The sequence below is a fragment of the Rhamphochromis longiceps genome, linkage group LG13, assembly GCF_057381845.1.
Source record: "Rhamphochromis longiceps isolate RC_006_pf linkage group LG13, R_longiceps_female_GT1.1, whole genome shotgun sequence".
NCBI lineage: Eukaryota > Metazoa > Chordata > Actinopteri > Cichliformes > Cichlidae > Rhamphochromis > Rhamphochromis longiceps.
The window spans coordinates 3,104,433-3,128,841 of NC_140569.1; the positions used below are offsets into that span (position 1 = coordinate 3,104,433).

Below are 24,409 nucleotides of genomic sequence, written 5' to 3' on the forward strand. Positions count from 1 at the left end.
ATGCCGTGTGACTACTATTAACATAAAAATACTTCAAATGTCTACAGAAAGGCAAAAATGTCCACAAAGCCCACAATCATGCAAAATGCCTGCAGGGGAACACTAAAGAACTCAGGAAAAATGCAAAAATGATCACAAAAGGGACCAAAAAGTCACAAAAAGGCATAAAGGGACCCCAAAGCACCAAAAACAGACGGAAAATGAACACAAAACAAGCAGAACACAACTTCAAATGACAGAAAAGATGCAAAACAATTACAGAAGCACAAAAAACTACAACATATCACATATAACACCAAAATGTGCAAAAATGACCCAACAAACACAAAATGTTGCAAAATGAGTGAAAAGAGGCACAAATGAACTACAAACCTTATGAAAAATGCACCAAACACTCAATGTAGACACAAAACAACCAGGTTTCAACTTTAATGTGTTCCATAAAAGCTGAAAACGGTGTAGCAGCAACACAGTCCCAGATCCTGATGCTACCACCACCATGCTCGGTGCTGTGTTCTCACCGTCCCTCCCTCAAACATGCCTCTTGTCCTTGTGGCCAAACAGCTCAGTCTTCGTCTTTTTGGCTCATCCATTTGGGCAGCTGTGAATTCCAGCTGAGCTTGAAGGTGTTGATTTTGGTGCCGGGGCTCCTTCCTGTCCATGATGTTGTAAAATGAGCTTCACTGTGGCGGGCTTCAGCCTTGGCTGTTCCAGGTTGTTCCTGGAGATCCTAACCCACTTCCTTCCTTCCAGAGCTCGGTGGTGACACATCTAAAGAACTTAGACTTCGGTACGACTGCGTGATGTGACGATCTCTAAAATCTGCAGCTGTTTAGAAGAAGAGAGAACTTCCCAGCTTGTTGTTCTGAGTATGATGAGCTGTCTCGTTTATCATGTTTCTTTTTCTCTTTTTTGAGGATATGTGGTCCCTTTTGCCATTTCACTATTTTTATTATATTATTGGCCATCTGTCTCTTTGACACTGTGAATATTTAATGTTTGTTAAGTTCATGAAGAAGTGCGTCAGCCTCAAAATGTCTTGGGGGAAGGATGACGCCGGAGCATTTTGCAGTTTTTAAGCTCTGCCTGTATTGGTTTATCTCACGTTTTTGACATGTTTTTGTGTTTTATGTTTACTTCATGCTGCGTCTGCTGCCAAGAACTGATGGAAAATAGCTGATAGCTTAATCGGGTCATGAGATCAATGTTTTTGTGCTGCTCCCTGATAAAGACAGGCTGAAACGAGGCTAATGTGGTTGTAAATGGCGTTTCTGTTGATAATAACCTGAAGGCTAAGGGTTCAAATCCAGCTGGAGCGGTGAATTATTATAAGTAAAAGCATATATGACACTTATGTCCACATTAATCACCAGAACGCTGCTTTTTGACATCTTTAATAAACAAGATGTGATAAATGTGAAACTCGAGGCCGTCCGAGTGTAAAGTGCCACATTAATGCTCCCACGGTGAACCGTGGAGTGTTTTCTTTGGAATAAAGCGTTCCAGGAAACGAGGCTTCATCTTTCAGACTAATATGCTTCAGACAGTTGATGCACTCTATATTTATCCCGATGTTGGCCCGCTGCTGGGTTACTCCTGTCGACTGTTTGTAACTCAGTAATGACTGGGGGCAAAGAGCATTAAGAAGTAAATATTCAGAGGCATGCTGGGTAATGTAGTGCTACTAGATATTCGCTTGACCTTAAGCTCGCGGATAAAGCGACAATGTTCGCAGTGCGCTGACCCTGGAGGAGAGGGACCTAAATACGAAGCTCATTTTGTCCCCGTTTGACTTCAATCTGATTTGGTGTCGTGGACGTCCACGCGAGAGGCCCGACAGACTTCGTTTCCCACAATGCACCAGGTGTGAACCCGTGAAACGCTGCGCGGTGCGGACGTGTTTGACAGTAATTCAAAAATGGGGCAGCGGAGCAGATAAGAGTGACCGCGGCGGAGTGTGACGAAGGCCTCCAGACACCCCGAAGCTCCCCGAGCTTCTCCGACTCCTCCTGCTTTGTGTCCGTTTGCCTCTTTAGCTTGTTTGTGTGCTGCTCGCGGAGCCTCACGCGCTGATCGACAAAAACGGGAATGAATGAGGACAGCAGGCTGTGAAAAAGGTGAGCGCAGGGAAGCAGGTGAGGTCTCACTCTGCTGCCGTTTCCGGACACCGGAAATCATTCCGTCCAAAGAAAAATGCACAAAACCAGACTAACGGCGGTCAACGTGCCACGTGTTGTTGTGGTGATCGCACCGGTGACGTATGCGTTGTGTTTTTGATTTTAGCTTTAAAATCAGCTGTTTGGTGGGATTTCTTTCAGTTCATGTCGGGTTAATGATTATGATCCATGACGTCATGTTTGTGTGAATGCAACACTTTTTCCACTGAAGCTTCAGACACACTTGCAGCACACCTGGACAGGTCACCAGTTTAGAGACACCTCACAGAGAGGCCCCAGCGGGTTCGAGTCCGGGCATCATAATTTAAAATCAAATCACTTGTATTGTCACATCACATGTGCAGGTACACGGGTACAGTACATGCGAGTGAAATTCTTGTGTGTGAGCTTCGCAAGCAACAGAGTTGTGCAAAAATACAAATAACATAAAACACGCAAAAATATAAGAATGGCTAAATCTGAGAGTAATAAATACATGTACAATATAAGAGTGCATGCATTCTAAAACGCACCACGAGATTCATCAAATACACTTGATGCTTTTTTCAGTGGGACCCAAAACAATCATTGTTTTCAGGGTTTTTCCTGAACAGGTGCTAAAATAGTACCTGCTCGCTGGGCTACAAAGCTATCTGAGCAGGTACTGAAATGTGATGTCATCAGACCGCATGCCACCGATTGGCTGCTCAGTGGTGTCACTCGATGAGTCACGAGAGCGTCTCATTCCCGAAAATTAAACTGCCATTTTTGAAACCCAGTAACAAGGGAAACGGCTCCCTGAGTCACCTTGTATGGATTAATTACAGTTAAGATAAGATAAGATAAGACTTTATTGATCCCACACGGGGAAATGTGTGCATTACCTCGACTCAGGTAGAGATAGCAGAAGAAAAATACAAACAAATACAAAATAAATAAGATAATAAACGGTAGCATACACCGTATGTGATTATGCACAGAGGGTTGTTGAAATATGCAACAAATAAATGGAACTAATTAAAATAAGTATCCTAAAAATATGTGACAAATTGTTTCTGAATTGATTTACCTACTCACTTTTATTTGTTTTGGGGTTTTTTGTTAAAATAATCATTTTTTATTAACGTTTTTTTTATTACTTTGCCTTCCTCTGTATTTGTTTCCTTTTGCAAATTCAAAGTGTTTTCATGAGGTCACATTTTTAAGGTTTTGGTTGATGGACGTCAAAATTGAAAGTAATAATGAAAGGAGCCGAGAAATTATCTAAAACTTAATTTAATAACAAATTAGTTTGTTTATTTGTGAAGTTTGCAATTTTGGCCGCTTCGGTCCTCCGTGGCTTCACACAGCGGAGTTACGTTTGCACTGATGGCGGCGCTGTAAACCGTCGCAGACTCTGTGGGAGGACACCCGAAGGATGAATACCAGCCCTGCTGTTTCTCGTTATTCGGTTTATGATATTTAATTTCGTCGTTTTTGTTTCTGCAGTTTCTTTTTTAGGCTTTGATCTTCGTGAGGGCAGAAACCAGTGAGCCGAGCCCCTGAGGAGTGAGTCCTCTCGCGGTCACACGATCTTCGGCGCTAGCTACACACAGCTACAGCTAACGGGGACCAGCGGACCGAGCGGCGGCTCCTCGCTTCGGTATGATGCCCGGTGACAGCAGTATGGCCTCCCTGGTTCAGAGGATAGCTCGGCAGGCTCTCGTCACCTTCAGGAACACACCCGCGGTGGGCGACGAGGCTTCCAAGTCCTTCCTGGAGAACCACGGCAAGCTCCGGAGCCTGATGTCGGAAGTGCGGGCTGCCGACCTGAAGCTCGTCCCGCGGAGAGCCGAGGACGGCGACGCGCCCCCTGCTCAGCACCCGTATCACCGCGGTGCGCCCCCGGTCACCTACATGCACATCTGTGAGACGGACCAGTTCAGCATGGGGGTGTTCCTGCTGAAGAGCGGGGCCTCTATCCCGCTGCACGACCACCCGGGCATGCACGGCGTGCTCAAAGTCATGTACGGGAAGGTCCGGATAAGCTGCTTCGACCGGCTCGAGCGACCGGGCGGGGGCGGGGACGCGCTGCCCCGGGCGGAGATGGGCGCTCTGCGGCGCTACGTGCTTCGCTCCACCGGGGAGTACACGGAGGAGAGTGGACCCTGCGTCCTCTCCCCCGACCGGGACAACCTCCACCAGATTGACACCGTGGATGGGCCCACAGCTTTCATGGACATCTTAGCCCCGCCGTACGACCCGGACGACGGCAGGGACTGTCACTACTACAAGGTGCTGCCCGGGGACGGGGTCAAAGACTCGGAGCAGACGGAGAAGGAGGTCTGGCTCATGGAGATCTCGCAGCCTCCGGAATTCTGGTGCGGAGGGGAGCCGTACCCGGGCCCGGAGGTGTGCCTCTGATCCCCCCTCCACCCTCCCGGAGCCCTGCAGCCTGGCTGGATCCACAAAGGATCTCCACAGTCATCATCAGAGCCGCCAGCAGGCGCAGAGTAAAGGGCCAAATGTGGGATTAAATTGTGGTAAAAGGTAGAAATGATGCATCAGCCCTGCAGCACACACTCTGGAGCGTGAATTTTATTCACCCCAGCTTCTGCTTCAGTTGGACAAACATCGGAGCCTCAGGCAACAGTAAACGACTTCCTGCCTGTGCTGTGATCCCCGTGGATGTGACGGTCAGGAACCCACATCTGAATCATTCTGTTGATGTGCTGACTTTCAGGAAGTAGTTTTATTTTTAAAAACTGAGGCTCTTTACTCTACAGAGACTCCAGTTAAGCCAGAGTCTGTCCTGAAACCTGACTGAAGCTCATAAACCTCTCTCGGAATTTATATTTACTCTGCTCAGTGACACTAACCTGTATGGAGGACCCCAGCTGCCCAAATCACACACAAATCCATTGTTGAATCGACAGTTTTCTTGTTTCCAGGCTGTCAAAATGGGGGAAAAATAGATGTGCAGGACTGAAACGACCACAGTGAAATCCAGCCAATAAGCCTTAATGCATCAATAAGTTTATTAATAGTCCATGGGCATAGATGAATATTGGATTCATAAAATTTAATTTACTGCTGTATAATAAAATAATTCTCCCATTTCGTTACCTTCCCAGTTATTCGTTTATAAAAGTGTTTAAAATGATTTAAAATTGGTATAGAGTTCTAGGTAATACGCTAATTTGTGATTCGCCATTAAATATGTAGGAATATGAGCATCAGAAAACTCCATGTTGTTTGTATGCATTGCTAACTCTTCAAAGAATGTATAGATAAATAAGGGATTAAAGAGATTCTAGGCCAAAGGTTTGACTATGAAGGAAAACATAAAAAGAAATATAAAAAATAAAGTAAAATAATGCAGAAGCAACTTAGCTGTGAAAGTATTAAATGACCCAATAATACATGTTAGTATTTTAATTATCTATTAATTTATAAATGAGCAGGTGGTGGATAAATAATTTAAATTTAAATATTTATTCTATAAAGTGACAGTTTTTGTTTTCTTATTATTTTGTTAATCATTTTCTTTGTTTCCAAATTTTGTTTTTGTAAAATCAAAATGTTTGTGATGTTAACTTTCTGATTTCGGTGGATTGATGCCAAAATAGAAAATGAATTTAAAAAGGACAGAAAGAGGTTAACTGCACAAATTTGTGTTTTTGGCGGCTTCAGTCTTCCATAAAGTGTTGAATCTGAATCTGACCGACAGCTGTTTCGTTACAGTCACATCTGGACTGATTTTCAAAGCTAAAATCAGACCAGGTGTTTTTATTTCACACCTGAAAGTTGATAATGCTGCGTTTGAGAAAAGTCTGGAATTTTCTGCTTTCATTTTGACTGAATTTTTCAATAATACTAACAATAACAATAATAATTGGGATGTTTTAATACACGTCAGTACTTCATGTCCTTCAGTCGGAGGACCTCACTGGTAATGAGTGACTTGCGGTGTTTATTCAAAAGAAGGTTTCAGGTACAGGAACAACTACAGAGGACTGTAACTGCTGAAATAATTACTTATTAGGAACAAAACCATATTGGAAACAAATGCAAGCATTAATTACACTTTTATGAACTTAATTATGTTCACTTTGGTTTTCTTTATTAACCAACTTTAAATATTTTCCTTTCCTCTTGTCACCTGATTTATTTCCCCAAATATCTTTTATTTTTACTTTATTTTTTTTCTACTGTTCTGCTTCAGCTAAACCATCTGAAACATACAAATAATAAAACTGTAAAACTGCCTAAATCACAAATGAACATATCAGTGGTAAACATTTATACTTTTGCCCAAAGCAGAAATAAAATGAAAAATGAATTGGGGGGTAATGTACTTTAAAATAAATAAGTACTGCTAATTGAAATAAATACAGTAATAAATAGAAATCAGTTCATTTATGTCCATGTAGCATTAATATTCACTTTGATGGCTTTATTAGCAAATGTATAATACCATAATGTAATTTATATTTTTGGCTTCTCTGGTTCTCCGTACACGTGTACCCAGCCGCTACCATGTATTACTCTCCGCATGAGGGGAAGCAAAAACGTCCCAGGCTGCTGATGTCTCTTTACTCGTCTTCCTGCTTCAGGCTTTGTGACGTCAGAGCTTCGGGTCTCTTTTGAAGACTGAAATCTCGTAAAGCTGCAGATTTTCTCGTGTTAGGACTCTTTACGCCGTCGCCGCCTTTTCTTCTTCTTCTCCTTTCTGAGAGACTCCTCAGGACTGTGTTCATGTTTGTATCTCCGATTGAAAGATGTGCACTAAATCGAGTTTATCAGCACAAAGTGTCTTTAAGAGAAATGTCAGAAAATGTCCATGTGATTACAAAATAAAGAGAAAAGAAATCTGTTCATCCTTAAGTTTGATTAGCGCCGGAATTTATTTGTAAATAATTTTTATTTAATTGTTATTCATATAACTTCCTTATTGTGTTATGATTTTGGCACTTAGTCCTCCATAGAACTGATAATATCATGTAAATACAGTATGTAATACATTTATGCATAAATGAGAAAATAACTTGAAAGATCAAATGAGAACATTTTAGAAATTTGGATTTGATTCCCACACAAATGCAAGAAACACGAGAGCAAATAAAAGCAGAGATTTGTCTGTTTCAAAGTTAAATGAACCACCAGGGGGCGGTGTTCCCCCGCTGTGGTTGTTGATGGGTGTTTTATAGCATCTTTGTCCTCACACAGGAAATGTGCTCTTACTATCTCTCTTGGTTAAATAAAGGTAACCCTGCGTCGCTGCACCATCTGGTGGTAGAAACTGGTATTACATGGATGTGCAGCCTGGCCATATTTCAGCTTTAGTTGATATTTTTTGGACACAATAAACAGATGATTTGAACATAAAGTTGCGGGTGTATCCTCACAGTCCGCTCCTAGCTTTAGTAAATTTTGGAATAGGTACCTTTCATGCCCACATAGCAATTTAGTGACAGACCATTTACTGATTCACGTTTTTGTCCATATATTTTTGATTTTGACAGCGTCAGTTCTCCATATATGAGGAAGCTGGGGCAGAATCTGTCATATACACCTGAACCAATGTTCCCTCTAATTTTCCATGTGTCTGAGCGAACACACAAACTCCCTGAGCGTCCCTTGGTCCACTGTGAGCGACAGCAGACGTGTGCACTTTGGTCACGCCAGTGTCGAATCCATCCAAGTTACATGGTTTACTAAAATAATCAAATTACAGCATTTACATTTATGTTAGACGACTTTTAATTAACTGCTTTAGCCCACTTACAATGAAAATGTAAACAAATCTTAAAAAATAACCTGAACTCCAATAAAGCTCTGACTTGTACGATGAGTCTGAGTCTGGGAGAGAGTCTGTAACTCTCTGTCTGCAAAATACAGTAAATAATGACCAATGTTGGGAAATTAATTATATAGTTACTTCTTCAAAAAAGTAACTGAGTTATGCAAACAAAGTTTTTTGCAGCTGTTTACCTAAAAATGCAGCCAAGGTGTTTTTTTAAACAAACATTTCAAACTATTTACAGAACAATCAGCTGTTCTGCATCAAATCTGATGCCACACAAATTATTTGTGCCGCTCCAAAAAATAATTTCTGTCCACTATGAGGTGAACAACAGCCTGATACCTGCAGGCCTGACAGCAGCAGATGTGTCACTGCTGTAACACCTGTAACACTCAGCAGTCGCCTCATTGTTCTAACACACAACAAAACTACTGACTACACTACACACTGACTACACACTAACTACACACTAACTACACACTAACTGCACACTAACTACACACTAACTACACAAGATTTGTGCTGAACGTCGCAAATCTCTCACATCTCAAAACCACCGTCACTCCTAAAACTTCCCCCTCCCTAAACAACTAAATGCCATGTTGCCATATCATTTTTTGATTGGTCCACATGGTACATTTTTCCACCAATAGGAAAGGCTGGAGGGGGGCTGTCTTTGTTCACAGGCGGAGTGATTTCGAGCGTTTTCCTTATAAAACGCCGTTTTTTACCGTTTCTTCCTGCAGTAAATATAAACAAGGACAGTATTCAGGAAGAAAACCAAACACTGCAGATATTTTATCATAACTCTGGTTTTACGTGGCCGATCAACACAATTTAAAAACTGGTATAAAGTCCACACTGTTTCCGTCAGTTGTTCCGTCTGTCCTGCTCACATCTCCAATGGTTGTACATGTTGTCATTAACGTGGCTTCACTCCACATCAACACCGGTGTCGGCACATAAGGACGCTGTCACAGCCTGTCAACCACGTGGATTAGCTGTGTATAGAATGTGAATCCCATCATTGGCTGGACTGTGGGATAAGGTGGCATCGTTCTGATCCCATACGGGAGCAGCCAGTCACTCACTGACTAACACTGCAGAACAGAAATGTTAACGTATTTATTTTCATTTCAATTCAGGTTAGATTTTTTTTGTGCGCAACACAGATTTTCTGTGCGCAGAGACCGTGCCAGCAGTGCGCAATTGCGCACCCGCGCAGCTTAGAGGGAACATTGCACCTGAAGGCGACCGTTTTATGCTTTTCCTTGTTTCTCGAGGCCTGAGTGTGAGACAAAGTTGGATTAGTCTGAAGTAAGAATCGTGCAAAGCTAACCTGTGTGTACTTTCATTGAAAAGAAAAAAGAGGCAGCAGCGACTGAACAGTTCCACGTTTATTTGCATTGACAAGAAGCATCAATTCTTCAGAATAAAAGCTTTAGTGCTTTCTCTCGTTTGCATAAAATAGTAAAACACACAAAAACAAACTTTTACTTTTTGCCCACTTACTCTGTGTCTCTTTGTCTCACATTGACTGGCAAGAAATACAAAAACAAAAACAGGAAATAACAGATTATCAGGCTACAATCAATACATCCCATTCACAGCGTACCCCAGCCTCAAGCTGTGACATCACCGTATCCCCTCAGTGTGCTCTGATGCTGCATCACACATATACACCTACATACTGCATTAGTTCACGTGACGCCGTGGCTGCCATGCTGCTCCAAATACATGCGTGTGTGTGGAAACACAGGGCTGATCTCTCGCTGACCTTTCAGCCGATGTTCGGTGTGCTATATGTGCTATGGGACACTTATTTAGGTCAGTTAAATAGTTTTTTTTAACCAAAACATTTGTCTCGTATCTCAGAAGGTTAAAAATATAAAATAAAGATGGCTGACTCAAGTGAGCAAAAGCAGCAAATTTTAGAGGTTTATGTGAAAAAGCCCGGAAAAACAGGAGCTTTTATTTTGGAAACCTGCTATGATAAATACACTTGACTAACTTCACACAATCTGAGGTCTTTCTGAGCATCATGAAAGCTTTCTAACAAATTATATTGTTTTATTTTGAAAATCTAGCAAAATAGACAAGTTCCAGTAACTGAATAGATTATTTTTTTAACTAAAAAACAAAAACAAAAAAAACAACAACCGTCATCTTAAATAATCTCAATGAATTCCCAACTAACTAGAGGATTAAATGTAGAAAATGTGGTAACTTCCAATAACTAATGGAGGCTTTTATTTTGAAATAAGCGAACGTAACTTGTTTCACACAATCAAAAAAGGTCTCTTATTTTGACATTCTCACAGAAATAAATTACCTTGATAACGTCTAGACAACTAATTAAAGGCTTTTATCTTGAAAAATCATTTAAAATTATTTTAGTCCTGATCCCCCCTCCCCAAAAAAGGATTTTTACTTTGAAAATATTGAAATAATTTAAGTAGTTTCAGGCTGTTTAACACAATAACATGATCAGCTTCTCTCTGATGTATTTGAATAAAATGTTATTTTTGTTTATCCTAACTTCACGCCAGTCATTTTACTCATTTACGACTATAAAATGTCATAAAACAACCTTCTGTCTGTGGCCTGTTGTTTCCTGTCGCACAACAAAGCAGCGCAAAATGAGTTTATTTCATACAGAAACGTCAGAAGCCAAACGCAGACCCCCTGAGCCACGGCATCCACGTGTCTCACTCTGACGTTCATTGGTTTCTCCTAAAAACTGTAAAGTGTTGGACTTTCATTCTTTTCAAATATGGTGCAGAGGAACGTTTGAGTGCCAACAGTCTGAAGACACTCAGCCTTGAACTTGGACTGAAGGTTGTTAAAGGATTTTTCTTACAAATATAGAAAAGGCTGGTGTCGCGTTATCCGAGAGAATTTCACTAACGGTTCCTCACAGTCCTCCTCCGGAAGTCATATGTGATGCCTCCGTGACTCTCTGCGTTTATACGGAGTGTTTTTGTGCATTTAACTCCAAATGAAAGCTGGAGCAGCAGTAACCCTCTCACCTGACTCACCTGTCGCACCTGTGCTGCCCGGCACGTGACTGAATCCCTGAGAGCTTGAAGCATAGACAGCAGACAAAGTGTTCACTAAAAGCAGGTTGTGAGATGTTGTTCTTGGAGGTTAATTTAATCCTAGCACGGCCAGCTCCGCTCGTGTGGCTTTTGTAGTCATAGTAACACACCTGGGGACCGGGTTTCTGGCTCTCCCTGATTTCTTCTTCATGATATGGCTTCTAAAGAGACTTGCGGCTATTTCTGAGGTTAACTTAGACTACGGGGCACCGTTTGGGCTCGGAGGGCTCGGATTAGGACGCGGGGGTCTTCTTCTCCTTCTGCCGCAGGTGAATCTTCATGTGCCGCCTCCTCTCATCGCTGCGTGCGAACTTCCTCCCACACTGGTCGCAGGTGAACGGCTTCTCTCCGGTGTGCGTGCGGATGTGCGTGGTCAGGTGGTCGCTCCGGCTGAAGTTGCGCATGCAGATGCGGCACTGGAACGGCTTGTGGCCAGTGTGGATGCGCAGGTGCCGGCTCAGCTCGTCCGACCGGGAGAACCGGCGGTCGCAGCTCTCCGCCGGGCACGGATACGGTCTCTGGTGCACGGGGGTCTTGCTCGGGCGATTCGGGTACTTCCGGGGTCTTAAGATGGGCCTGAGGGGGAGGTTCTGGTGGCCGGGGAAGGGGGCGACCGCCGGGCCTTCGGGCGCGCTGAGCGTAAAGTTCCTGATGGTGTTGAGAGGCGTGAGCGGCGGAGGCACCCGCAACGAGTCCAGCGGGTACGGGAGGGCCTTCCTCTCCGGGAAGCCGGCGTGCATGTCCCTCTGGCAGCTCTGCGGGTAGAAGCCTCCGTACTCCGGCACGATGGAGAGCAGCGCGCCATCAGCGGCCGGTTTGGGCGCAGAGCTGTAGGCGGGAGGCGGGTGGTAGGACACCGCGCAGGTGGAGGTGGACAGGTAACCCTGGTCCTGGTACACGTCCCCGCTGCAGGAGTAGGACTGGGGCGGGTGGGGGTGTGAGTGTGGGTGGGGGGGCGCGTACATGTGGCTGATATCCGGCTGGCCGTGCGCCATGTTCCCGTCTCCCGCTCCTCCTCGTCCTCCGCCTGCTGCTTCTCCCGCGTAAATGTTGGGTGATGCTGATCCGGACCCCTGTGCCGGTCCCGGGGGGGCGATGTCCGCACTGACCACGTTGATCACGTCCCCCTGCGCCCAGCCTGGCCCCCCGCTCCCGGAGTCCAGGGAGAACCTGCCGCTAAACGCCACCGGCTGCGTGCGTAAAGTGGCCACGTACTGCGCCAAGTGGCCCTGGAGAGAGAGCTCAGGTGAGCCGAGATCACCTGCAACACAGAGAAGAGCGCAGTCAGACACATTCACAGGAACAAGCTCAGTACCTCCATCTAACTTGTCCGTCCACATCCTCGAGTGTTTGAAACACACGAACGCTTACCGCCTCCATCCCCACCACCGTCCCGCCCTTCAGCTCCCTCCGGCCCCACGGCCTCCTCCTTGAACACCATCCCCGTTTCTGCGCACACATCTTTGGGAGCACCGTCTGGGATGCTGCCGAGAGACGCCGAGACTTCAGCCGCCGTCTTAGCGCTCATGTTCACCGACTCTCAGACGTGTTCGGTGTCTTCCCTCATTTTCTCCGGTCCGCCTCTCATCCTTCGTTAACCACTCCGCGGAGGCGCGGCGGGGTTATAAAGGGAATCTCCCGGTGTCCCGTTGCGTCATTCACCAAATATGGAGTCGGGTTTAAAAATAAGAATAATAATAAAAAAGGAGAGGGAACTCCAGAAATAGGAGCTTCCCGTGACGAAACACGGACCAAATAAATGATGTTCAGTTCATTCGCAAAACTTCAAGAGTGGATTTAAAATTTACTGCTCAATTTCAGCATGTTATCACTATCATGCGTACGTGCTTTGCGTTGTTTTGGTTTCATATAAAGGGGGAAGAAAAGATGTTCCATTATTCGGAATTCCGGTCCCCCTGTCTCCATAAAAGGACTCTCCGGTGAGGTGAGAGGAGCTCCGCCTACGTATATGGCGGTATCCGGTTAAATTGGGTTGCATTGTGTTGTCTTCGTGCCAGCTGAGCCCACACACTGACTGCGCACACCCATTTGTTTTCGCTCTTGTCTTGTCAGGAACAGATTACTGCTCTGACTGAGTCCCGCTATGGTTGGCCCGGTGTGAGATGGATGGGGGAGAATAATCATTGGAATCATCTCATCGCTGCTCTTGTACAAACATGGGTGAGATAATAAAAGAAACGTCCAAGTGCAACATCAGATCATCAGCCGAGAGTCCTGTAAGTTAAAGCTGAGGATCAGGAAGTGTTAAAACGTGTAAAATGACCAAACAGATTCTCTCTCAGGCTCTGTTTCAGCATTTGAACCTTCTCTGAGTCTCTCATCCCCAAAAAAATATTTGCAGGTGAGCTCAGAGCTCTCGGTCTGCCGAGCATACATGAACATATTAAAGGTATTTACTGGTTTAGCAGGTATGGAAGCTTGTTTATGCTACTGGGGGGGAAAGTAGACATTGCCAGACAGTCCTACTGACTCACACTTAACTGGAAAAATTGAGTTAACCTGAAACTTAAACTAGCATCCACAGAGTAAAGAGTTAAAAAAAAATTATTAATCCTTTATTTATCCAGGTAAAAAATCTCATTGAGATTAAAAATCTCATTTCCAAGAGAGACACCGCTTGTGTTGAGATTTAAAGATTTGTGAACGATGTCAGAAGTGAGTCTGTCCACTCAGCAGCCCCCTCGGCCCTTATTTACAGCTTCATTGGAGGATTTTCTAAATTGCACACGGTTTCAATAAATGAATTCAAACTTAGACAGAAAAGTTTGACACTTATGAATATGAATCAGCTCGTTTTCTCTTCTATTGCTGCTCAAACTGGACTGATGTGGATTTGAAAACACGCTTCATGTTTCAGAGTTTTCTGATGATCATTTCTGAATTTTATCTGAAGCTTTTAAGCTTCAAAGGTTTTAAAGGCTCAGTTTGGGTTTATAACAACTGCTGACCTGCACACATGAAGGAAGGATCGGGCGAACATTCATGAACACACTGGCATGTGCAGGAACACAGAAGCAGCTCACTTTGCATCTTGAATTTTGAAATAGCGGCACAAATGTTTATCTATCAGCTGGGATCTGTTTGTTTGCTTGATAATTTATTTCCATCGTGTAAACAAACAAGTACGTTTAGGAAAGAAAAGAAGAAAAATGCTATACAAAATAAAATTATTACATTTCAGTATTGCTTCAACTGTTCTGATTCAGTTACATGTCGAAAGGAGCTGGAAGAATTACACGCTTATTTAACCCCGCCCCTTTTCCATAAACATTTAGTCAGTTTCCTCAGTGATATAATCTGCAGTAAAATTAGCGAACAGGTTTCTGTCATCACATCATGAAATCTTCTAAACAGAGAATTTCACTGAATCTCAACATGTTTCCTTTCTTTATAATTCACGAGGATCATATTTTTATAACTCTTTTTGAACTGTTTTATGTTTGGACGTTTCTTTAACTCCACATTCAAACTGTTCCACAGTTTCACTCCACGCACAGAAACACAAACGCTTTTTCTGGTAGTACCGACCTTCACAAATTTGTGTAAGATGTGTAAGTTGAAGAATTTTGGGCCCAACAGTGACCCCTGGGGTACACCACAAGCAATGTCCACACATAAGGAGCAACAACAGTTTAATTTCACAAACTGCTTCCTGTCTCTTAAATAACCAAGAACCCAATTTAAAACTACCCCTCTGACACCACAACGTGCCAGTTTTATTATTAATATATCGTGATCTATAGAGTCAAATGCCTTTGTGAAGTCTATGAATAACCCAGCCACGTGTTGCTTTTCGTCTGTGAAATTTGTGATGTATTCCATCCATCCATCCGTCCATCCATCCATCCATCCATCCATCCATCCATCCGTCCATCCGTCCGTCCATCCATCCATCCATCCATCCATCCATCCATCCATCCATCCATCCATCTGTCCATCCGTCCATCCATCCATCCATCCATCTATCCATCCATCCATCCATCCATCCATCCATCCGTCCGCCCGTCCGTCCATCCATCCATCCATCCATCCATCCATCCATCCATCCATCCATCCATCCATCCAGACTCTTATTCAGGTGCAGCAGACACAGCAGCCTCCTCCAGGTCTGATTGTGATGTCTCCAGCGTTTTGGTTGAACTTGCCTGAAACTTCTCCCCAAGGAGGCATCCTGGTCAGGTTCTGACCCACCTCAGCTGGCTCCTTTCCATGTGGAGAAGTAGCAGGTCTACCCGGAGCTCCTCCTCAGTGAACAATCTCCTCATCTTTACATCGGAGGAAGCTCATTTCTGATACCTTTGATCTCATTAGGTCACTACCCACGGATTGTGGTCATAGGTGAGGGGAGGAATGTAGATCAACTGGTAAATCAGCTCTGCTGCTCCTCTCTCCACCCACTCATGAACAAGAACCTGATGCTTGAAGTTGTCCAACAACTCCTCCTCAACCTGGAGCACGCTTCCAGCCTTTTATGGCCTCAGCTTTGGAAGTGCCAACTCTCTTCACAACCTCATCATCCACAAAAAAACAAAGACCAGATACCGTCTGCACCTTCATAACCATCCCGGTGACAAAGTCCTCTTTAACCCTGCTGGCTACCAAACCCACGCGATGTCCCCGCCAATGACCGGTCGTCATGTTGGTCTTCCCTACAGCTCTGCCACACTGAGTGTGTGCTAGAGGTGAGACAGTGGGCAGACACAGATGTGGATTGACGACTGAGTGTCGTGTGAAAACATAGAAGCACTTTCTGACGGGTCCTTCAATTTACCAGAGAAATGACTGTGGAAACGACACCACCATTAAATAAGCACACTCTAACCTTTTGATGGCCCCAGAACTCTGTGTTAGACTTTGTTTGTGTTGTATTTGGATTAAATGATCTTCTGATGATGAAGCTCATGTTCCTCAGACCTGAGCGGACCTTGCATACACACTGACGCTGCACTTCAATGTGGACTGGTTACCACACGCATTTCTTTTGGAGATCTCAGCAGTTTCTGGGCAGATGTCTTATGAAACCCTGTGGAGTCGCTCGAGCTCCCGGAGGAAGAATTAGAAATCTAATCAACGGCACGTTACAGTTTTTCTCAGTCGCTTTGGTGCGTTTCTCAGATCAGAATTGAAATTCTCATAACTATTAGTTCAACCTCCACAACACTCAGTCATTTGTGCACATCATAGTAGCAATTTCTCCTCTCTCTGAACAAACTGCAAATGATTTTGGACATGAATCAGTTGCTTCCATACATTTCCCTGCTGCTTTCTGACATTTCCATTTGCTTATGTCATGTCAGTCAAAAGTAATCATACCTATGGATGCTGAATAGTCGTTCCCAATAAAACTATTAGTCATACATCCATTGCTTGAGTCATCACACACAAAATTGTTGAACTAGTTATCACATGCCAAATATTGGCCATCTGTCAAGCAAATCCTATACCTTTCTGTATCATTGTTCCTGGAAATGTCTCCAAAATTGAACAATTGATCTCGGGTGAATTACAGCTGTCACTCATGAGGAGGCGTGTGAAAGTTTAGTTGTAACCAATGACAAACAACTTGTTCACTGTCAATTATGGATGAATCCTGTGAATCCCCAATTGGCAAGCATATATAAACTGCGCAGGGGCTAGTGTGTACCATTTCTACACTTCTGTGACACAAAATGGAAGGTCAGCACCGTGAAAGAGGGGTGAGGATGCGGGGAGGAAGGGGAAGGGGAAGAGGGAGAAGAGGCAGATATAGGCGGATTCCTAATGAAATAAGGGCTACAATTGTGGACCATGTTGTCAATCACGGCCTCACCATGGAGGAGGCTGGTCGAAGGGTGCTACCCAATATTGGAAGAACTACTGTCAGTTCAATCATTCAAACATTCCGTAGGGAAAACAGGTATGCAAACAGTAATACACTGTACTGTACTGTGCCATCTCAGACACATCACATGTTACTGTACTGTATTTGCAATTTCACAAAAAGTTTACTCTGCACCACATAGGATTGTAAGACAACCTCGCGGAGGCGGAAGAGGGCCCCTTTTTACCCCACAGCAAGAAGAAGCCATTTGTGCAATGGTCATTGCAAACAATGCAATAAAGCTGAGAGACATACAAAGCGCTGTCATAGAGAATTACACGGTATTTGGCAATATTGAATCTGTTCCAATTTCAACAATTGACAGAGTACTCAAGAAAAATGAAATCCACATGAGCAAATGGCCCTGCTAGCAGCCATGGATGCAGCATGTGACGACATCACAGCAGGGTCCTGCAGAGGATGGATTCGCCACTCCAGGAGATACTTTCCTCGCTGCATTGCGAGGGATAACATCTGTTGTGATGTAGATGAAAATATGTGGCCAGACAGACAGGAACGTCTGGATGTGCCAGAATGATTTACTGTACTGTTACATGTGCTGTTTATTGTTCACATTAGTGCACAGCTCTACCAAATGGGTGATTTTATGTTTACATGTATTCTACAGTGCACAAGTGACTGTAGCATTTTTTTTTTTTGCACAATTCTGTAGGATTACAAACACTTCTACACAATGGAAATGTGAAACGTACGTATTCAGTGTCTCAGTTACTCCCAAGACTCCCATAACATCTACAGTGACTTTACTGCACATTTCAGATGGCTGTACAGGTAGGCCATAGTGCTGTCGTCAGCATTTTCAGGTGTCACCAATTGTTTTTGCAATGGGAAACACTGAAATTATAAACTGTCATAGTGGAAACATGACAATGCCATTTGACTATCTTGTTCATAAAGATGGTGTCAAGACTTTTCATTTTGATGGCACTGACAGTTTCATTGACATGGATACTTGCTTTTGAGGTATGGATAATCAATTCTGTGCATGTGACGTGCTTTTGCAGGCTATCCACTAGGTTTTGCAGTTTGCACTAATTGTTTTGGGAAATGCACTAACTGCTGTGCAAATGTTAATGGTGTTCTGAGAAACGCACCAAAGCGACTGAGAAAAACTGTAACATATGTGTTTGCAGCTCTTCAGGCCTGAACTCGAGGCTGAACCCGTTTGACCAAATCTGTGACTTACGTTCTGTTTGTGTTCAGCAGGAATCACCCGCAGAAGAGAAAGCGAATGGTTTTTAGTGTTTGGAGGTTAAACAGGAGCTTTGAAAGCGTGTGTTTGCTGTGCTGATTGGAGAGCTGCTGGAGCCAAAGCCTTCTGCTGAGCTGCAGCTCTCCGAGCCTTTTGAACGCCCACAGTTACAAAAATGTTGGTGTGTATTGTCGTTGTGTGGCGAGCCGCCCACCCTGTGGCAGATGGGGGGTTTGCTCTGTCCACACACACATTCACAGGAAACACATGCACACACACTTTCTGATGCTTAAACACTCCCACACAAACACACACAGACACACACACAGATTCTCTCGTTTTCAGTTCAAATCTGTCGCTCTGACTCTTTACACACACACACACACACATGTGAGCTCACACAGCTCCGTGGGGACGGTGCCCTGCTTCCACCCTTCGCCCACGCTCCTCCAGGCCGCCGAGGCTCTGGGGGGTTTTTGGTTTTGTGTTTGGCGGCTCGGGGTGTCAGCCGGGGGTCCGGCAGCTCGGCAAACCCCACCACGCCGATTAATCATCTGTCATCTGCGGTTTTTGTTAATATGGATCTTTGTCTCAGTCCTAAAACGACGCTCAGGTCCGGCCTGCTCACCGCCTGCCGCCTTCTTTTCCATTTCACCAAACCAAGAAACCACCAAACGGGCCTTTTCTGCACCTTATGAAGGTTTTTGAAGCCATCAGCTGCTGCCCCAGCAACCTTTGTCACCTCTGAGACCTCTTATTGACTTTCAAAACCTCTACATAGGTACACTTTGGCATTTGCACGCTAGTTTTTTCACTTTGTCTCAATTGTACAAAAGAAAGTTTCATCTAATTCCCTGGAAATCAATGAAAAGTCATTTTCCTCCATGAAAGTTACACTGAGCCCTCTCTTTCACCATGCTACATTATTCTGTCCCAGAAATGCCCCTCACACTGCAACCTTCCCTTCATTTATTTCTGGCCTAACCGGAGCACACAGCAGATTATTTGCAGGTTTATTCGTCCTCTGAAAGTCGTGAATCAGCCCGGGTGAATCTGGACATTCAGACTTTAAATAAACACCATAAATCATCTGAATTTTCTCCGCTACCTTTAGCGTCGGAGCTGTAGGTGTTTCTCAAACAGCGGATGACTCATTTGTGGAAGGAAACCCCCATCCCAGTTTAACCCTGCAGCGCTCATCGTGCTGGAAGACGAGGAGCTGGGTGATGAAATAAAGGAAGGATTGAAGAATTTGAAGGCGAACTCTGTGTTGTGATTGAGTAAATCGGCACATTTGGCCTCATTGTTCATGTTAAACTGGTCAGATTTTAATTTTGGGCTGAAATCCTGCAGATCCTGCAGATGAGGCCAGGTCTGGACACTTGAGGCGACGCACCCTCCACCTAACACATCCACACAGGCGATTGCATATTCATGGGAAATGTATTGACTGCTGAGTGTTGGATAATAGACAGGCACACGAATGAGCGCTGAGGATAATTAGCTCTGTAACGCAGACATGTTTCAGATCGTTTTTACAGCGTTTCTCAAACCACATTAAGCACAGATGGACTCGTGACCTTTAACGCTCCTCAGTCAAAAAGTCACCTTCCAGGAAGTGGAGCTGCTTTGGCAGTTTTCTATCTACTAACTGATCAATGAAGGAAAATTCACATATTTGGTATTTTTTACAGTCAAATTATGCAAATTTCACCAAAAAGGAACAAAAATAACAAAACTTTGAGACCTTAAATCTGGTTTGAAGCTCCACAGACAGCAGCAGCAGTTTGTTACAGAAGGTTGTTTTTGCATTTCACAAATGCATCTTTTGTAAATATTGGATCGGTCAAGAATTTCAGCCCAAAAGTTTTGGAAACTTCTTCAAATGTTAAATTATTTAGCTTAAAATGAAGAAATTGATCAAATTTTCACATAGAAAAGGCAAAGATTTCAATGTTTTCTGTCACTTTGGTTAAAAAATGATTTGAATTCTTTACAAATGATCAAATATTTGCCTTAAAATCTACAAAAGCTACAATATACCAAGAAAAGTAACATCTGCTCTACATTCCAACACACCCGACTCATTTTTGCCCTTTTGCTGATTTCAAATTAAGCTCATGACACAGCTGAGTGTAAACAGAAACTCCCGCGTGTAGCTGCTCCCAAAAGGACAGAAATAAAAATGTTTGCTTCATTTTTTTCATTAAATGTTCAGTTTTTGAATTTAACACAGAAATTCTCACATAAAAAACAGGAAATGCTCCTTTTTATTTCATTTTTGTTCTTTTGGTTTTGGAAATAACTATAAATTATAATCACTTATCCCAACGTTTGCCTTTGGTTACAGCGGTTATGTCTCACACACTTTATAAACATATATCAAGTATAAACTCACTGCTGAGCTTTTGCTGTCTGATTATCTGAAACAGTCGAACTGGAAGATCTTTATTTTGATTTAGTCCTTGATTGTGATTTTTTTTTTTACTTTGAGGCAAATAAATGAATCCAAAATCACAAACTTCTGTTCATTTGGTTTAAAAGCAGCTGAATTTATTCAACATGTGCTGAATTTGATCAACTTAATAATCTCTGATATCTACAATTTACTAAGAAATCAGCTCCAGGCTCAAATGGATCACTTTTGGTGAAACCAGACTTTACTGATCAGCTCACCTCAGACTTCAGGACAGAAACATTAGAAATGTTAGATTTCACAGAAAAAGCTTCTCAGAAAAGGAGCAAGTTGAAGGTCTGCTCCTAAAAATGCTAAAGTTTCCCACACTGACCGATTGAAACCAGATCCGATCGTTCTAAAAGCTCCTCTCAGACCAGCTAAGAGATTTTAAAGCTGAGCTTCAGAAACTCAGAACGACCAGTAAGAGGAGGAAATCCAGTCGGTGCAGTGGTTCCTCCTCCCCACTGGACAAAAGATCAAGAATCAGACTCACTTCAGCTCTGTCCGGGTCGACGCCGGCGTCCTCCTCGTCCTCCTGAGGCGACTGGAGACCCAGAGAGAGAAAGACAAGAGTCGGATCGACGACAGAAGACACGGAGATGCTTCCTGAGCTGAACGAAGCCCGACGTTTGGACGCCGGATCGAAAAGTTTAGCCGCTCCTCCGGCTTCGTGGCTCGCCCCCGGAAAGGGTCATCGTCACCCGGGGTCTGAGTGGGCTGCCAATGACAAAAAGAGAGAGAGGGAGCGGGAGAGCGTGGAGGGGGGAGAGACAATACGATTGTTTCCACCTCACTCTGCTTCCACCCTCGCAGTTAAAATTGTCATGGTAATGAAGAGGGGTTATTTAGTTTGTGGGGAGTGGAGGAAGATGCAGCAGCTCAGGACGTGAGGATGAGGACGATGGAGGTGGTGAAGGTTTGACATCGTCGCAACAAAGCGCACGAGGACGGTCAGGAACCCGAGCAGTGCCTCCTCCTGACGCGTCAGATGGGTTTTAATGCAACAACTTTTCATTGAGGGGTTAAAAATTGGTGCTTTATGATAATTTTTCCATCATAATTTCATAAATACGGGACGAATCAATGTCAAACCCAAAGGGCTGAAAACACCTTTGAGCTGTCACATCCAGTCTGAACACAAAGTGATGGCTACAGCGTCAGAAACCAGCTTCAGTACCATCGATGTTTTAACACGAATCCATCAGTTTCTTGCATAAAAGAAGCAAAAATGAAACTTTCTGTTAATTTGGCTTAAAAACAGCTGAAATTATGCAACATTTGCCTGATTTTTTGTTCCGTGACAGCTGAATTAGCACGTTCATATTATGGGTGGCTGCTCAGGACAAGCTAGAGCACACAAACGTCTCCTTTTTACCTCCATCAGACACCAGGACCATCTTCCTGCTGTGATTCCTTCCAGGTCAGAATAACTTTCCTGAGTGGAGCTCCTGGCTTGGTTTTTACAAATGAATCAAACTAATTTAGGTGAAGAGGTTTTTTTCAAAGTCCTAGCAGGCTCTCCGCCTCAGCAGATGATTTTAACATGTTCCACTCGTGATCTTCTTCTTGTGTCATAAGAAGTTTAGACACTCGTATTTCTAAATTTCAGAGGAACATCCAGTGTCCTCATCTGAGGCCCTCTGTGATGCAGGTCCAGCACTTAGAAACTCTCAGAGTCACAGATGCCCCGATGTTTGGGGATCTGCTGTGGTAACAAAAACCACACCGCATGCACAGACATGTTAGCGAGGCCTGAGACGCATGCCGTGTCACATTATCTACTATTATTAATGCAGCACGTGGAATTTGCCAAGATTTATTAAATAACGGATAATTATACTGAGTTATGAGGTTGATCAAACCATGAAAGCTGGTGCTACTAATTCCTACAGGTGTTCCAACTTTCCTGGATTACATACAGCGCCCTCTGTCTGCATAAAGCAGTGCTGGAACACACTGTGGTACCAGACCCTCGTGAGCATCAGTTGAACAGAATTTGACTGCAGAAAGTTGAGTGTTGTGAGCAAAAAGGCAATTAACAGTGGAAGAGAGACAGACCATCATAACACTTATAACTGCAGGTCTGTCCTACAGAGAAACTGCAAAGAAAGTCAGGGTGTGAGTGAGTCCAGTTTCCTTCACACTCAGAAACAAACTGTGACAGGTCTGCAGACCCAAAGACACGACTGAATCAGAGGACATGTTTCTGAGAGTTAACATTGTCTGACTGGCGGCTCACAGGACAACAGCTTCAAGCAGCTTAATAGTGGTCGTAGTGAGCAAGTCTCAGTTTCTACTGTGAAGACTTCGAGCTGCAGGTTTGACAGGACGAGCTGCAGCAAGAAAGCCAGACGTCAGAATAAGACACAGAGGCTTGTCTGGACCATGAAACACCGACACTGGACTACTGAAGACTGGAAGAAGGTTTTATGGACTGATGGTTCATCACGCAGGATCTTTGTACGGCGTTGAGTAGGTGACAGGACGGTTCCACAGTGTGTGGCATCAACTGTCAAACATGGAGGAGGCAGTGTGATGGTCTGGGGCTGTTTGCTGATCCAGGGTCGGTGACTCGTACAGAGTGAGAGGCTCCCTGAACCAAACCAGCTACCACAGCATCCTGCAGCAGAATGAGAATAAATAAATAGTACACAGAATAAATACAATACTCAGAGTTTAACAGTACAATACAGAATAGTGCCAGTGTTGGAAGAGAGAGGAGAGTTTTATGTGGTCCAAGAAGTGTGAATACTCTCTGGTATGGACCTAGTTGGTGAGGGGTTGATCCTACAGCAAGATAATGACCCAACACAAAGTCCAAGCTGTGCCAGAACTGCCTCAGGAAAAAGTAGAAGATGGTGAGCTTGTAAACACGGAGTGTCCAGCACAGCCTCCAGGTTTAATCTTCTAGGACCTGGTGTCCACATATGTGGACATCACATTTTGGGTTGTCTGGACCAAAATACTGAATTTTACTCTACAAGGGCCTGATATCCACTTACGAGGACATTAAACTTCCACTGTTCTATTTAAAACAAATGTCCTGGATCTCATTTTTATCAAAAACAAAAATCAGGTAAACAAATAAAATTATCAGGTTATTCTTTGCTTTTACTGAACTGGACAGAAAAGTGAAAGCAAAACAACTGACAGGTGTCAACGTTCACAGGAACTTGTGCAACAGATATGGGAAGAATTTCCTGAAGAGTATTTTATTTCTATTGCAGAAAGAATTTTATGTGTGTGTTCAGCTGTTATAGCTGCCAAAGGTGGCTACGCCAATGAGTCAGAAGTTTAGAATACATGCTGGTCCATACATTGATTCTATGATTTCTTTTTTAACTCAATTGCTTATTTGCAAAATGTTTTAATTTCAGAGTGCAATGAGACATTAAACTGCATCATTTTCAATTTTTAAAAAATGGGAAAATTGGGGTTTTCTGGTAATGTATACATAGTTGCATAATCACACAAATTTGTGAGTCATGACATCGCATGCGCATGCGAACATGTGGGAAGATACTCATGTCCACACCTGTTTTGGTTTTGTGACAGTTTAACTTGTATGCTTACCTGGAGCACAGCGTAATCAGATAATCAGATTATGTTCTGCAGTGAGCTATATGTTTTGATACTTTTTATTGTTTCAACACAGGAAGTGGTTAACCACACCCCACAATTTTTCAGATGCGTAACTGCACATTTTGTGACATGTTAGCTGTCCTGTAGAAAACACTCACTGGTAGTCACGTCAGACGTGTCCTCGTGCACGTCATATACTCCACAAAGTGCTCGTAGTTGAAGACAAACAAGCAAAC

General features: G+C 43.7%; 2 protein-coding genes across 3 annotated transcripts; one reads left to right on the forward strand and one right to left on the reverse strand.

Moving 5' to 3' along the window:
- The first annotated feature begins 1,980 nt into the window (after positions 1–1,980).
- Positions 1,981–7,422, forward strand: adob (2-aminoethanethiol (cysteamine) dioxygenase b). The gene is made up of 2 exons (XM_085427931.1): positions 1,981–2,117; positions 3,645–7,422. The coding sequence occupies exon 2, from the start codon at positions 3,801–3,803 to the stop codon at positions 4,557–4,559; it is 759 nt and encodes a 252-aa protein (XP_085284057.1). The 5' UTR covers positions 1,981–2,117; positions 3,645–3,800; the 3' UTR covers positions 4,560–7,422.
- A 1,898-nt stretch (positions 7,423–9,320) lies between these two features.
- LOC146655182 (E3 SUMO-protein ligase EGR2-like) lies at positions 9,321–21,296 on the reverse strand. 2 transcript variants are annotated; one of them, XM_085428397.1, is made up of 2 exons: positions 12,411–14,876; positions 9,321–12,300 (listed from the first exon to the last, which is right to left on the reverse strand). In XM_085428397.1, exons 1-2 carry the CDS (start codon positions 12,565–12,567, stop codon positions 11,273–11,275), a joined length of 1,185 nt encoding a protein of 394 aa, XP_085284523.1. In that variant the 5' UTR covers positions 12,568–14,876; the 3' UTR covers positions 9,321–11,272. The 2 variants fall into 2 exon arrangements, 1 of the variants encoding a protein (XP_085284523.1); XR_014914362.1 differs by lacking the exon at positions 12,411–14,876 and adding an exon at positions 21,085–21,296 and having other exon boundaries at positions 12,161–12,300.
- Between the last annotated feature and the right edge of the window lie 3,113 nt (positions 21,297–24,409).